Consider the following 16615-nt stretch of genomic DNA (forward strand, 5'->3'; position numbering starts at 1 on the left):
TATACAGATGATGGAAGTATATATTGGGGCTGGAATGTTTTAATTATTTAATTTTGAAATCTATATTTTCTAAAGAAAAGCCAAGCTATTCTAACATTTCTGTAGAGTGGGCCTAGTATCGCGACCTGTAGAACACCACTAGGCCAGGCAATTGTGACAATTATGAAGTGGATATTATAAATATAAGCGGACAAAGCCTGCAAGTATCCCTCTACAGGTGTGCCTCGGTTTTACAATGGAGTTCTGTTCATTAGTTATAGTTGCAGTAAATCTTCATAGAAAAACACTTCGAGGTCGTGAATACAGACCAACGAAATGAAAACAGTAATCTTTCTTAATATTAAATCAATATGTTCTTGCTTTTTGAACATTCCAAATTTTGAGTTTTATCCATGTAAATTGATAAATTATTGAACGAGATGTAAACGAAATGTTAAATATTCATATAGATTTTAAACTGCCAAAAACAAGTATCTACGAAAAACTCATATTGTCTTAGTGACTTAAATAGTTCAGTGTGAAGATGCAAACATAAAATAATCATTAAAACGTATCGTATTATCTAATAAATACAGGACAAGCCTTTGTTCTGGCAGGGCAATTATGTAAAATGGACCAAACATCGAGCCTTGTGGAACACCAAAAATTGTCTACGGTAACGTAACGTTAGACAATTTTGACATGTTGCGTAAAAATCTGTACAAGCTTTATGGGACAACTCTCGTTCTCTAAATCCGAGGACCTAGTACAGAGCCTTGAGGAACGCGGCCAATATCCATCGACAGGGATTCCTCGGCTTATGACAGAGTTCACTAACCTGGGCTAACGCAGCGGTAAATTTATAACTAAAACACTTCTAGGCCATAAATACAAAATAATCCAATGGTATGAAGCATTTCATCATGGTAATATTAAGAGAGATGGCACAAACAACACAAAGAAGGACCCTTTAGATGCACCACTATCTTTCCAGTGCTATTTCTGTTGCCGTGGCAACGCAAGCATCAGCGCCACGACGTTATTCCGTTCGTCACCTGTCGCGAATGGCATTGGCTTACCTGCCGATCAGGAGGAACTCGTCGTAGACGCCCAAGCGCCGCATGGCCATGAGGAGGCTGCGTACGGTCATGCCCTCGCAGAAGCACACCACCACGCGCGCTTTGGGAAGCCGCTCGCGCAGCTTCCTCAGGAGGCGGTCGAACTGCTTCTCGCCAGCGTTGCTGTAGATTTTGTCCGAGTGGGCGATGCACAAACCCTCATGGGAGGCCAGCTCCTTGAAGGCCTCCATGCCGCTCTCACCGTAGTTCCCTGTGGAAACCGAGAACACATTAGGCGTGTGTTGACTTTGAGAAACATTGGGGGTAACGTGAACACCTATTTATTGCGGGATACATTCAAGAAAGTGAACATTTGAGATCATATACATTTCTTTGATAGTTTTCACACATGCTTTAAACATATTTAAACTTATTAAAACATGTATAAACTTCTTTTAAAATGAAGTGTTAATTTTTTTTTTATAAAATACAGTACATATTATGTTGTACTTTTAAATCTAACAACAACAACAACAATTCAAAATCAATGATAACACAAATTAAATAATTTTAAAAGTAAAGTTGTTTAATGCTAAAAATAAATAAATAAAAATAAACCAGAAAACAGTTGTGGTTTTAAAAGTGGTCATAATTAATTGATAAATCATCATTTTGTGGGCTGATGTTATGATAACATTACAGAATTTAACAACAAAAATCATTGTACAAACATAAAATCATAATTTTACAAGTGAAGAGCACTTATAAATGAATAATTCATTATTTTTGCATTATTTTGCATTTTGTAGAAATAAAGTATTAGCATCATATATATTTTTTTGGAGGATTAGGGCCAGTGAAGAGGAAAAAAAAAGGTTGGCAGGATTCTGACTTTAATCTCAGAATTCTGAGATTAAAGTGAGAATTCTGAGAATAAAGTCAGAATTCTCACTTGAAAGTCAGAATTGTGAGAATACAGTCAGAATCCTGTCAAACTTTTTTTTTCTCTTCACTGGCCCTAATCCTCTTCCGTAGAAAATAGTATTAATTCTAGCAGTTATTTTATGTGAATAAATCATTTTGAGTAAGTGAGGTTGTCTCAAGAAAAAAATTATCTTTATATGAGAACATTTTCTAATTAAATACTACAAGAAATTTCATGCTGTTAAATTGTTTTCTCCCCACCTCAATTCCATTCATTATTAATCTTCCTGATAGTTCATGAAGGAAATGTAATGAAATGCCCATCCCTAATTATAAGGTATGAATACATGCCCGCCCCCATATAAAAAGGCCTCTGGCTCAGTGTTGTTAGCCGCGACTTGATCCTGTGATAATGAGTGTCGGGGATTTTAGCCACTGCAATCAAAGGCAAGGCGGGCCTTGCCTGCTCCGTGGCACAGCATCCCAATCAAGAAATCCAGCAAAGCTGTTTTTTTTTTCCCCCTCGCTTAAATCTTCCTACATCCACGTGGAGCGCCGTGTCATGGTCTGGATTGACCACAAAGCCAGCACGCTGGATTATAAGCACACACGTTTCCAATCAACCGCGCATGTCGTCGCATGAAGAAATGCTGCTGATGAAAAACAATGGAGTAACGTTAAGATTTTGCTTTTCTAATGTTTTTAATGGCTTCGTGTCCCTCTCCAACTGCTACATGCAAATATTTGCATGCAATTATTTGAGTGAGATGGTGGCTGGCGGGCACATTCGTGGACAGCTCAGTCCAGTACATCAGCATCCGCACAGGTACTTCACTTGCATTTTTCACAGCCAGCCCCGGCTGTTGCCACGGCAACCAAACTGCATTTATAATTTCCCAGAAGAAAGCCTTCATTATTGTCGACGGTCATAAAACTGAACTGTGATTATTTCTCATAAACGCATTAAATAAAGATCAGCTTTTACGATTATTTGGCTCGTATCTGTAAATGATGTTTAATCGGCTCGTTGTGGTGTGCCACTTACAATTATACAGGGACAAAAGTCACGTTTGGTGAATTGGTATTAGACTTCTCCAATTTACGACTGTCCACGAAGGAATGAAGGTGTCTGAACGTGATTGGATGAGGGCGTCTGGTGGGTGTGGCAACGTGTCTCCAACTGAGTGCGCTTATGTTAAGAGGCTGAAAGCAAACAGTTGCGGCACATCAAAATTGACAATAAAAATATAAATGATGTCATCGACTGGATTAACACCAAGTCAGTGTTAACTATAAAACATTGGAAGTTGTTCAACCCCGACTGTGTGTGTGTGTCTGATGCCGTGTGGACACAATTCACCTCCTCACAGTAATTACGTTGTGGATTGTTTAGGCTGAGCAAATGAGCAGTTTGCCAAAAGAGAGTGAGCCAGCGCAGCGTGGTATGACGTGCAAAGGATTACTAGGTGGTAGTATTTAGGGCCACACTGGGGGAGGAAAAAAACGAGATGTGAGTTAAACGTCACAATTTCACGAGAAAAGTCATCATGAGGAAATTGTCAAAAATACTGAAAAAGTTGAAATGTTATGAGGAAAAATGTCACAATTTTATGAGAACATTTTAATTACCTACATCTATCTTTAAAAAGTCACAATTTATAGTATAATTTATATAAAGTACTAAATATAACTACTTTAGAAGAATATTACATAAAAGTAGAAATTGTATGAGAGAAATAAATAAAATGCTACAATTTATGAGTATGAAGTTGTCATTTTATGAATTTTACAAGAATAATGTCATACATTTTTATCATTACGATTTCTTCATGCTGTGATTTAAAAAAATATAGTACCAATACTACAGTGAAGACAGTTGCAGTTGTGTGATTTTGTATCAGACTTCCACATTTCCCAACTGTCCGCGAGGCAGTGAAGGCGTCTGAATGCGATTGGGTGAAAAAGTGTCTTTATACAATTGGATGAGTGAGTAAGAGGGAGTGACGATTTCACCTGGGGGTCGTTACGTCACATCGAGATGACAACTGTAAAACATTAAATGTAAATGACATCATCGATTATCGACATCAGCTTGTCAGCTTGAAGTGTATACGGGAACGCCCCCTTGACCTCGGAAATTCCAAAAAAAAGGACACCGACTTCATCAATGGACTACAAGTGACGTCACTCTACGAAATAAGATAAAAACAATAAATGAAGCAAAATTGCGAGATGGTAAGTAAGTTTGCTGGAGGTCAAAATTAGTTTTGAGGACCAAAATAAAAAACAATTTATCACTATCCGCCATTTTGGTTGTTTACTTTTGCCTCGAACGCTTTCAGGTTGGAACTGGGAAAAAACCAACTCGGATAAATCCGACTTCCGACCATCCTCAAATGCAGCACAACAAGTGAGTAAAAGATGAGTGTTTTAATATTCCCGAAAACTGATCATTATTTGTGCGTAATCATGGTCTGAGAAGGCTCTAAATTTATTTGCGGAGTAAGAACAAATTCAAGAACATATTGATGAATCACAGATTTGTGTGTCAAATATTCGTGCTCGGCAGCAACGCATTTTAACTGCAGTTGCAGTATTGCGCCATTATGGAGGCGCTATATCAACAGCAGTTCACCGGAATGACCTGAAAAAACAGCCGAAGAAGAAACCATTTTATTTATTTTATTTTTTCTACTTTAATGTACTGACGAAGAAACAGATTATGGAGTAACCGTCGCACACGCCCATTTCCTGGTTGTGAGGCAGAGATGGCGCGCTCCAGCCAAAGTCATAAAAACACAGTATAGTCACAATAAACATAATGTTTGTGTGTTGTTGTGTTTTACAACAACGCTGAACTATATTTACAATTTAAAGGGGTACTTTAGCCACCGGGAACCTGGTCAGCGTCACCATTCTGTTGAAAATGTAGCCACTTTCAACAGTAAGACGATAATATTTTGTCTAGAATCAATATGATAACGTCATTATTTTTCATGTACAATTAATACCTTTAAAAACAAATGTTGCCACTTGCTGTCGACTGAAATGACATCACACGTGCTCAGGAAACAGGTAACGACCAATCGTGGCTCAGTTTGCTAAAGTCACATGACCAAACCCACAAAACAGGTGAGCTGTGAGCTCTGAGCACCTGTGATGTCATTTTCAGTTGACACTAAGTGGCAAAATGTGTTTTAAATTGCATGTGAAGAGTAAGGAAGTTAACAAATTCATTCTAGACAAAATATTAACTTTCTACTGCGGAAGATTGCTAAATGAGTCAAGTATTCCTCTAGTGGATGAATTTTGAATGACTGTAGTAAAAATGGCACAAATGTTTGGCAACTTTGTATTCATATAATTTCTCATTCCTAGTCCCTGATTGTCAAATGGCTGCAGGAGGGCGGCCGATAATGGTATAGGTCACCGCCACCTTCAAATTAGACTGGTATTGGCACCGATACTGATACCTGGTATTGGTAGTCACCCATCATAGTCAGGATGATACCACCTTAGCCTTCTCAACCCTGAATTCACACCTCTTTCCCAAGCTTCCTCGGGGTCATCAAGGAAACCCATTTTGACCAGCTCATGACCTTGACGACAGAACCTACTGACACACCTCGTATGTGCTCAGAGAAGCGTTCTCGAAGCCGGATGCACGTTCTTACCTTCAGTGTGCACGGCAGACACGTAGGTCCAATTGTAGCGCTGGACAATGTCCAGCATGGCTCGGGCCTGGAGAGTGTCGGACGGCACCACCCTCAGGAAGTACTTGAACAGCGTCTTGTCGCTTAGGTCGATGCTGGTGGCCGAGTAGGCGATCTGCGGGATGTTGAAGAGCTGCAGCAAGTTCTGCACCTGGATGGCCACCGAGCTGGAACCCGGGCCGATCACGCCGGCGATGGGTTTCTTGGTGGGCGGCGGCTGGCTGGAGTGCGACTGGCCGTCCACGCACCACTTGGACCCGTCCTTGTCGTCCCGGATGGAGATGAGCGAGTCTCGGATGAACTCGATGCTCTGCTCCAGAGCCACGGAGGAGTGCCAGCACGAGTCGCGGATCTCGCAGCCCAGGCTGATGTTGGGCAGCAGGTGGCGGTCGGCGTTGATGCGGTCCAGCGTGTGGAACATGGCCTCCACGCGTTGGATGCCGTACTGCTCGCGGACGTCGCCGCACTTGCGCTCCGCCACCTTCTCCGCCGACGGCTGGTGGTGCACGGAGAAGAGGGCGCCGATGATGACGTCGCCGTCCATGCGAGCCACCAAGCGGGCGGCGGCGCGAGGCACGGCGGCCCGCTCGTGGATGCCGGCGGCGTGGCAGGAGAGCAAGGCGGGGAGCAGGAGCAGCGCGAGGGAAGCCATCTTTAGCGGGGGTGCGTCCAGGATGCGTGCATAGCAGCTGCGGTCACGTCGCCGTTTATCCCAGCCACCTGTGGACGCCGCACTTGCGCCACGTGTACGCGCAGCTACACAGGAAGTACAATCACAGCAAACATGTCAAACCTTGAACAAGGATTTTAAGTGTAGTCAACACAAAGATGACATCACAAAAAACAAGGATCCTTCTTTCCACTTAATTAGAGAGTAAAAATACATTTTGGAAAAAGTTTTACCGTTTCCACATTATATTTCAACTTTCTTTGCATCATGACTTATTTCTCAGTATTAGAACTTTATCCGCATTTTTCCTCGCAACTTACGTTATTTTTTGTCTTCTTTAATCGGATCACTAGGACTCTTTCAGCACAATATTACTTTATTTGCATAACAATATGACAACTTTTTGCGTAGTATTTTATACTTTTATACTGTATTTTAGACTTTATTCACCTGGCATGAGTTTTTCTGCATTATATTGTAGGGATAGACTGATTATCGGCCTGGACGATTATCGGCGCATTTTGACGAACGTCGGTAAAAACAGGTAAAGAAATGAAAATACAGAAAATAATAATACAATAATACAGAAAATACAGAAATATGTTTTAAAAAAAATCCTACATTTTGCAAATCTGAAAGAATGTTCAATAAGCATAAATGCTTTAAGATATTGCACAACAAAGTCAAGATTGAAATTTGTATTTAAAAAAGTTTTTGACGCCAATATTCCCCCCCCCCCCCTTTTTACTGAAAATGAATATCACCTTCAAATATCGGTTATCGGCCTCCTTGACTACTAATAATCGGCATCTGTATCAACCCTGAAAATCCCATATCGGTGTATCTCTATTATATTGCAACTTTACTAGCTAGTAGCTAGCATTATGACTTTTCCCACTTAATTAAAGTAGCACTAAGGAACTTTTGAACCTTAATAAAATATTGTCCTAACTCTTCTGATAAAACATCGACTTAAAACGTGTTGAATGTTACCTTTGCCATGGCCTGAGGGGGTCTGTATCATTTTTACTGGCACTAAGCAACTTTGAGGAGGATGGTAGGAACACTGTCACACACAAAAAAAATACAAATGTGCTGCTGACTGCTTTATGGCAGACGTCGCTTCCCCCTTAACCCATTCGTTACAAAGACGGAAGTCAATTTAAATGTCGTGAAAAATGACACAATGCGCTTGTCCTCATGAGAAACGTGGTCTTCCCTCAGGCAGAACGTTACCGACTTTGTCCATATGGCGGCACCATAATCAATGTAAACTGAAAGTTCCTTAGTGTTGGTTTAAATATCACGAGATTTTCACATCACATTACACCTGACTCACTAAATACTAACATTCACTGCCAATGACGAGTATACGCGTCAATTAATTTTTTTCAGCGTGAGTATTGAAAAAAATTTTGGGGAGCAAATGAGTTAATTATGAAATATTGTATGACCCTTCACACAGTATAACTATAAATGTATACAACATTATGACTTTATTCTAAAGTATTAGTATTTTCTCACGTCATATCACTTTATACATGTAACGCTACAACTTTTCTAATTTCTTGCAACACACACACACACAAATATGACATTTAGATTTTTGTAATCACGCGACACAAATTTTTCTTCTATTTTTTGGGTCAACCTAATAGCACACTGCAGGACGTAAGGCGTCTCAACACGGACAAAGAAACTGAATACAGGGAATGGTTTGAGTCAGAGTATTTTAAACCAAACCAAATTGAATATTTTCTGCATTACATACAGTAGCCTATGCACATATTAACTACTGTAATGAAAATAATGCAACATTACTATAACCCTTCAATTAAAGTTGCAATGGTTGAATAATTCTACCTTTAAAAACAAAGGCGATAATAGGTCCAGATTCGAACCCGATTCCTGTTTTCACCTATATCAGTCCTCTGGTTGTTTTGAATGAAGCCTTAAACAAGTCGCGCTCGGAGCTGTAGATTCGCAAAGGAAGGCGCGGACTGTTCCATTGAGACTCAAGCCGGATTCCAGCACCGTGGACAGCGCGAGCAGGAAAAGAACGTCCGTGGAATTGTCACGCCGCATCCCGCATCTTTTTCCCGCCTGTCATGAGTCGGCCCTCAAACACAAGAACGCCGCTACGGCGGTGCCGTGCGCCTTTCCACGCGCGTGCACGCGCACTGAATGTAGCTCATGTTGAAATGTGACGAAAGGGCGTTTAAAGCGTCAAAACTTACCTGAATCCTCGAGACATGCCGCGTGCCTCCTTCGCTCGTCTTCTTGAGCGCGTGTTGCTCTCTCGCTCGTCTTCTCACTTTCCCCCCTCCCTCCTGTTCTCTCTCTCTCTCATCACTATAGAGCGTTCTCTGTCGGTCTCTCCCTCTCCTCTCTCTCTCCCGAGGCTAAAGGGGGGCGTGACCGATACATAGGGGGGCTGACAAAATAATGTAAATATATTTTACAATATCAAATAAAATGCTGGAGGCGATTAACTGGAGCTACACAGTTGTCTGACGGGGCTATAGCCCCCCCAAGCCCCGGAGTAGCGCTACCCCTGCATATCTCTCCCTCAACCCATCTTTCTCTCTAACACCATAGCTCTCTTTCCTGTCTTTCTCTCCCAATCCCTCTTCCTGTCTCCCGCTCTCTCACAATCTGTCTCTCTCCATCTCTGTCTTCTTTCACACATCTCATTCTTCACAGTGGTCTCTCATCCAACTCATTACCATATCTGAAAAAAAATATTTTTTGATGAAGAACCTGACAGTTTCATCAATATCATTACACACACACGCGCGCGATATGAATGACGTCAACAACAAACCGCATGGTTGACGTAGAGTGTCCCAAGTTTGACTTGAGGGGTGTGAATGGTGACAGCTTTGGGTGGGCGGGGGGTTGGGGTGGAGGTGCACCAAGCTCAGCAGATCGCAGTCCTATTGCGCCACCCAGCTTTCATTCATAGGAGCAACAGCTTTCCTAAATCCATCCAGGCGGCTTCTCTTTGTGTTCAGGAATTCACCCCTGCGCATATGGCATAACACTGACCTCGTGTGTGTACTGCAGGGCATTGCAGTTCATAATACATGCACATCACAAGAATATTAGTTAAAAAAAACAAATTTAAATCACAACGATTCTATGTTTTTGTAGTAGAGTCTTATCTTTTTTGTTATGTTATACAATTTCTAACAAAATGATAGTCCTTATAATACTCAATCTTTTTCCATTTCATGTGACAAGTTTATTCCTTACACTTGCTATATCTATTGCTGGACTGTAAAATGATTACAAGTCAAGTAGACCGTCCTCTTATCTTTTCTAATGCCACACGCGCACACTCAAAATAAGCCACTTGAGGAACGTCATTATGTTCAAATTGCATAGCTCTTTCAAAGACATGGCCTTTTGCCCTGACAAATATGGCGCCTCGGCTGACGTGTAAGTACAGCGGACCGAAGCAATCAATGTGGCGACTACATCAACCGTACAACGCAAATATACTGTAATGGGGGTCTGTCACGGTTGTCAGCTATCACGCACGCGCGGACTTGCGTTTGTAGTCGAACAGGTGTCAAGAAAACGCAATAGTATCGAGTGTACTTGCGATTTTGCTGGCTATCAGCTGCTAGGCTGAAAGATATAAATCGGTCACGTGAGCCGCCTCGACAGAGAGGAGGAAGTGAAAGTCGGTATGGAAGGATGAAGGTGAGAAAGAGAAAGGAGAAGCTCCCCAGCCCCACTTTGTTGTACGTGTTGTTGTGTTGCTTGTACTTTTTTTAAATCGCTAAGTTAGCATGTAGGAGGGGACAGGAACATTTTCGACAATGCTACTGTTTTTAGCCTAGGTTAGCTAGAGCAGTCATGTTCAAAGGAGCCCGGGCTAAAGTACTTTAATCTTAAAGAGTTCGTTGTTGAGACAGGGAGACTGCACTAAACAAACGGTACGCTTCATACAGGCAGGTAGCAAACGTTGGATGCTATCGCTGATGTAAACTAAACATAATGTATCTATTAATGTGGCTGAATTCAAGTGATGAAAGTTTGTTTGTTTTTATTCATTCATCCTGCACCCTCGACAGCCTTGGCAAAAGTACTCACACTCTTTTTACCGATGTTAAGAATTATGAAGAAAAATAATTACCCAAAAAAATTCAATATACATAAAGATACGACCCGCTTTAGTGAAGTATAATGTAAATAAACAAAGCAACAAAAAAAGTATAGAGTATATATACAAGACATTTATTATGCAATACTTATTTTGACAGCTTGAAACGATGAAATAAAATGTGTGCAAATTATATTGTCCCTAATGTCGCAGGTTGTGGAATCCAGGTCCAGAAAGTAAAACACCTGCCACAGATTGGCTTTAGCCACAGGTGCTTCGACTCAACTGGCATGTTAGCGAGCTCGTCTTTACCTGGTTGAGTCGAAGCACCTGTGGCTAAAGCTAAACTATTTCAGGGTTTTTACTTTGGATTTGGATTCTAGTGATGGTAGATGGAACTTTTTGAACACTCGTATTGCCGTATTAGTTGTCTAAACGTTGTAAAGTTGATTAACTGAACAATTGGGGAAAAAAATGAGTAACACTTATTAGCAGCCTCCATGACAAAAGTGTGTTGGGGGCAAATTTGCAATGCTCAAAACACCCACTGACATGCAACTTTTGCGGAGAAGCATTGCCTTTATATGCTGTGCGAAAATGCAAAAGTCGAAGCACTTCCTAAACCCGTGAAGTGTCACACGTCATTCGTCGCGATTGAGTCACGACTCGATACGCGCTTCAGAAATTTCTTCCTGGCTTACTCTGCACATTACGTCCCATCGTTACTGGATTCCCCAACCTTGCTAATGACTGACAGAGACTAAAGCAAAAGTGAAACAACAATAAAGGGTTCGGCAGCGCACAGTTTTTGTTACGGATCTATGATCTTTGAAAAAGTGTGTGAAGATGATGAAACATGCGTTTGATTTTGTGGAGCATAAAAGTGTTTTTGCAGTGCGGGGCTTGGCATGAGTGCAACCTTTGAATGTGGACAGCTGGTGCTGATGACATACTGATAGTAAGGCTGGGTGATTATGGCCCAAAAAATAAAATCTCGATTTTTGCAGTCATTCAGGACGATTACGATTTTAATCTAATAAACCCAACAAACATTTATTAAAGTTTTCATTTATTCAAAAATGAATCCTGTGCAAAATGTTCAGAGAACAATAATGTATCCTGATTCTAAATCAAACATTTTAACTTTTAACAAACTTAACATTCATAGTTTGTGCTTAAATGCCAGAATTAAGTAGTTGGTAGCTATTGTAAACATGTGTTGAAAAGTAGTCATTTTAGAAGTGTGAAGATTGCGCCGAACGGCGATGATTTGAACTTTATTACTCCTCTTACCCTGAGCGATGAACATTTCTGTTCATGAACGTCTGCTCCAGTTTTCCCAGAGCTTGCCTTAGAAAACGGATAAACGATTGGTGTAACGTTTGCTTTGTGCCCTTATTCGTCAGGTCTTCAAAATGGCTGAGGAGCATGCTCACTGCATGTCCTGTGTCAACCAAAGATGCATGATCAGACCTCAGCCAGGCGTTTCCTGCGAACTTACCGGCTGCCCTCTATTGTGCGGCGCCGTGTTTCACTCATGCAAAGCCGAGGAGCACCACCACCTGTGTCCGCTGCTGAGGGTGCCGTGCCTGAACAGCACCTATGGCTGCCCTGTTGCCATGGCGCGCAACCAGATGTCAGCACACTTGGAGATATGTCCGGCCGGGGTGGTATTCTGCAGCATGGAGTGGAACCACCGGACAGACACGGACTACTACTCGTACAAGCGTTCCAGTCGTATGGAGGAGGTGGAGCACCTAAAAATAGCCGTCGCCCTCCAGGACCAGTGCACCCTGCTGGAGTCGCTCAGGATGATTGCCGTCGCACCAACCATCAAGCGGGTCTTGCCCAATCTTACGATTCAAATTGGCAGGGCGTCGGAGCCAGGATCGTCTGCCTTGTCGGATACGCGAGCGGAAACGGCAAGAGAGCGAATCGCAAACGGTATTAACGGACTGAACGAGCAGCACGACACAAAACTTAACAAGGTCACTCTGGAGACACTGAGGAACTTAGTCATTGCTTTGGAGCTCGTTGGCGGGGCAAACTCATCTGATTGTCGCGCTGAGGGCGTGAGAGCAGAAGCCGCAATGCAGGCAAGCAGACTGGACAAACTGTTGCAGCTTCAAAACGGGCGAACCGCTGACGAGGCGATGGAAGAAAGTTCATTAACAAATGGCTGCCTGGAGATGCTTGTACAAGAGGACTTGGTTGCTTCCCAGGATGTGGCAATGTCTTCATTACACGAGGGTGAGGAGGTGGCGCAGAGGAACATGTTGGACAGTGTATTGGACCTGGTTAGCGGTGCTAATTTAGCCAGTAGCCCCGCTGACGGCGTGAGATCAGAAGCCACTCAGCAGGCTAGAAGAATGGACGGACTAGTGCAGTTTCAGATCGGACGAACCTCAGACGAGTCTCTGGAAGAAACGAGTTTAATTAATGGCTGCTTGGAGATAGCTGCTCCTCAGGATGTGATTATGTCCCCTATGAGGGCTCATGCAGTGCTGGAAGATAGGGAGCCAGAAAAGTGGATGCCCCCCATGGGCCAGAGTCCTTCCACCAGTCACAGTCAATCGGAAACCAAGGCAGTGGACACCTCAGATCTGGAGGGGTCTTCTAAAGAGTGCACAGTGTGCAGAAGGATCTGGGATACGCTCCGTGTGGTCAGCGGCTGCATCCACTCTGGCACGGAGACATTCCCCTTGCCGGTGGCCTTGCTGGTCACGGACACGAGGGCTCGTGCAGTGCTGGAAGATAGGGAGCCAGAAAAGTGGATGCTCCCAACGGGCCAGAGTCCTTCCACCAGTCGGAGTCAATCGGAAACCAAGACTGAGGACAAGGCAGTGGACACTTCAGATCTGGAACAGGATGACGACGACACTGTGATGTTCTGCCTGGATGAGTCTTCTCGAGAGTGCATAGTGCACATAAGGAGCCCTGTGGACGGCGGCCGCATCCACTCGGGCGCGGAGGCATTCTCGTTCCAGGTGGCCTTGGTGGTCACGGACATGAGGGTTGGTGACATGGCCTCTGCGTCTGCCTGCGACCACGCCTCCCCACAGAATGTCTGCCCCTTCGCCATCCATACCGTCCACCACAAGCTTGGTCCAGATCCCCTGCTGGAAAACGGTTACAGCGTCCCCTTTATGTGCGCTCAGTCCTTCCGCCGGGACGAGTTCCCCTCGCATTACACCAACGTCCACAGGGACATTTACGACGGGCTCAACGGCTGGATGGAGCACCGCTGCCCACTCGCTTTTTACGGCTGCACCTTCTCCCAGCGAAGGTTTTACCCCACATCCTCTGGGGCCAAGGTGGTCCACGACAGGCTCCTGAGGTCCTTTGGGGTGCAGCCTCAACCCGGGGCCAAACTCTCCGGTGATTCCCACCCGGACCAGTTCAGTGGGCTACCCACTGAGATACTGTGTCACATAGCTGGCTTCCTGGACGGCTTCAGCCTGTGCCAATTGTCGTGTGTGTCGCATACCATGAGGGAGGTATGCTCCAGTCTCCTCCAGACCAGAGGTATCGTGGAGCTGCAGTGGGAGAGGAGGCAAAGCTCCAGCGATCACAGGAGGGTCTCGTGGCAGGTTAAACAGAAAGTGAGTTGAACTTGACGCAAACATTGCCGATGGAAAGCTCTTGTGAAACTCATTTTGAAGCCGGCAGTGATGTCATCAGGTGTTCCAAAAGTGGGATTTTGTAGCCCTGGTTGTGGGCTTTGGTCTGCCTTTCTACACTACCTTACCTACCTACTCTCCAACGAGAGATGTCAAAATTAATCAACGAGTAATCGATTATCAAATTAATCGACAACTATTTTAATAATAGAGTAATCGTTTGGAGCCATTTTTAACTTCAAAATCGTCCAAATCCTCAGATTTCAGCATATCAACAGTAATTGTTTACTGATTTCTGTAGTACTTCGTGAAAGAAGACTGATTATCTTCTGTGTTAAATCAAATTAAGATATTTGCAAACATTTGTTTTTACTTTGGAAAACAATGATCGAACTGGTTAATCAGGGGGAAATGTTTTTTTAATACCCTTTTTAAAGCAAAAATAAAAATTAATCCGATCAGTCGATTGAATAGGTTAATTGATTCTAAAAATATCCGATAGTGACAGCCCTACCTCCAACCCTTATCCACAACGTGGCAAAGTCAAGAATAGACAATTTTCTTTAATGAGTCTAACAAGCGCATGCAATGAAGCTAATCACGTTTTTGTTTGTCTGCAGGTGTGGCGGTTCAGCACTGCGTTCAGCCCGGTGCTGACGTGGGGCTTCACAGACGTCCCCAGCATGTCAAACCACCTGAAGGAGTGTCGGTACAACACGGCGGTGCATCGGACCGAGCCGGTGCCCCTCACCGCTATGGGACTGGGGCAGGAGCACTTGACCAAGCTCCCAAAATCTCAACGTCCAATAGATTTATAGTAGGGGATATAAGCACTGTACCCTAAATGCACTCCAAAAGCAATGGTAATGCACTAAATGTATGAAACAATGATTGTAGTGTACAAAAAAAAGAGTCCTGACTGCACAACTCTCAGAATATTCGAGGTTCAGGTTAAATTACTCTAAATAACCTGAAAAGGTTTTAGTGCAATTTATTGTGGAATTTCTCCCGAAAGCACGATAGCCCTAATCTGGGGGGGGGGGGGGGGGGTGCAATAAGTGTTGGTACACTTGCCTTAATGTAATAACACCTCACTGCCAACAAGAGTGACTCATTGATTTGCAAATGTGACATTTCACCAAATTGTATAACTGTGCTGCTAAAGGTACACAATAATCGATGTTTTGCGATGCACAAGTATATATATCATAGATCTTGACAGTAAAATGTGCGACTATGAATGTTGGTCTGAGTATCGTTGATTGAATGTTAACCCATAGGCCGTGTTGTGATTTGGTTTTAATAATTACAGTAGGTACTGCATTTGTTTACATTCATGGTAAATTGAATAAAGGAAATCATCTTTTTGTTAAATAAACATCCACGTGTTTGTCCTCTTATGAGTCTCAGTCTACCCACCACGACAAAGTATCTATATACATGACATGTACAGGCGGTTTTTGGAGAAATATTTTCATCTGCCATAAAATATGTATACTGCATCTTATGTTCAAAATCAGTCATTTGTTTGCATGCTGTTTTAAACATTGATTACAGCAATGGCAGCTGACTCCCACCACGCTAACTACTAGCCTAATACTATTCCGGGTCATTAAGTGAATCAGTCTTGGATTTATCTACAAATAAAAATGGCTAAAATAACCAATTATGGATGAAAAAACAAGGACTGAAGTTGGCCTACTTCAGCTTCTCATAATTCATCTTCTCATAATTCATCATCTCGATCTCGCCCTCCAACATGGCAGACTAAAATACTGGTCATGTGATTGAAAGCTCTTTAACAAACTTCAAAGAGTGGAGTTTTTTTTTTTTCTGACCCTGGGATTACCAGGTGTTGTAAACTTCTTGCACTTTAGACTTGCTGCACTGACATTGCTGTTACTGTACCTGCAATGTGGAAAATGTAACAAATAAATGTTACATTAAGATACTTGAACTCATTGAGCCATTTTCAGCAGTAAAAAGTTAACATTTAGTCCAGAATGAATTTGATAACTACATTATTTTTCTTGTACAATTAATAACTAACATTTTTCCACTTGCTGTCGGCTAAAGATGACATCACCTGTGCTGAGGAAGTAGGTAACGACCAATCATGGCTCACCTGTTTTCTGGGTTTGGTCAGCAAACTGAGCCATGGTTGGCTGTTGAAAAGTTTGTATTTAAAGTTATTAATTGTACAAGAAAAATAATGAAGTTATCAAATTCATTCTGGACAAAATATTACATTTTTACTGCAGAAATTTGCTCAGTGAGTCAAGTTTCCCTATTATGTTGTGTAAACCGAGGTGACAAATCCAGGTCGAGAAAGTAAAAACCCTGCCACAGTTTGGCTTTTGCCCCTGGTGCTAGCTAGCTCCCTAGCAGGTAAACAAGCACCATGGAAGCTAGCTAGGGAACTAGGTAGCTTGCACCTGAGGCTAAAGCTAAACTGTGGCAGGGATTTTACTTTCTGGACCTGGATTTGCCACCTCTAAGTGTAAATGCATTTTTAATGAAGTTAACGATTCTCTAAATTG

The 16615-nt window shown here is 42.7% G+C and overlaps 2 protein-coding genes across 5 annotated transcripts in view; one reads left to right on the top strand and one right to left on the bottom strand.

Annotated features, from left to right (window-relative positions):
* Positions 1 to 16615, bottom strand: part of grm1a (glutamate receptor, metabotropic 1a) — a 95570-nt gene that overhangs the window by 23741 nt on the left and 55214 nt on the right. The window contains exons 6-9 of one of the 2 annotated variants that reach the window (XM_086061758.1): positions 9169 to 9368; positions 8582 to 9075; positions 5636 to 6430; positions 1059 to 1308 (exon numbers count right to left, since the gene is read on the bottom strand). In XM_086061758.1, coding sequence (XP_085917884.1) covers positions 1059 to 1308; positions 5636 to 6326 — 941 coding nt within the window. In that variant the 5' untranslated portion in view covers positions 6327 to 6430; positions 8582 to 9075; positions 9169 to 9368. Of the gene's footprint in view, positions 1 to 1058; positions 1309 to 5635; positions 6431 to 8581; positions 9369 to 16615 lie in introns of those variants that run through there. The other variant, XM_086061759.1, reaches the window with a different exon arrangement.
* Positions 9748 to 15447, top strand: LOC147158414 (F-box only protein 30-like). 3 transcript variants are annotated; one of them, XM_086061762.1, is made up of 3 exons: positions 9748 to 9785; positions 11862 to 14057; positions 14696 to 15447. In XM_086061762.1, exons 2-3 carry the CDS (start codon positions 11871 to 11873, stop codon positions 14891 to 14893), a joined length of 2385 nt encoding a protein of 794 aa, XP_085917888.1. In that variant the 5' UTR covers positions 9748 to 9785; positions 11862 to 11870; the 3' UTR covers positions 14894 to 15447. The 3 variants fall into 3 exon arrangements, with proteins under 3 accessions (XP_085917888.1, XP_085917887.1, XP_085917886.1); XM_086061761.1 differs by lacking the exon at positions 9748 to 9785 and adding an exon at positions 9812 to 10093; XM_086061760.1 differs by lacking the exon at positions 9748 to 9785 and adding an exon at positions 9812 to 10052.

The sequence above is a fragment of the Leptonotus elevatus genome, chromosome 18, assembly GCF_054856555.1.
Source record: "Leptonotus elevatus isolate MCC_2025b chromosome 18, RoL_Lele_1.0, whole genome shotgun sequence".
Lineage (NCBI taxonomy): Eukaryota > Metazoa > Chordata > Actinopteri > Syngnathiformes > Syngnathidae > Leptonotus > Leptonotus elevatus.

Coding starts and splice junctions, on each gene's coding strand:
- LOC147158414 (XM_086061760.1), top strand. Junction 14,058..14,695: donor CGTGGCAGGTTAAACAGAAA/GTGAGTTGAACT, acceptor GTTTGTCTGCAG/GTGTGGCGGTTCAGCACTGC.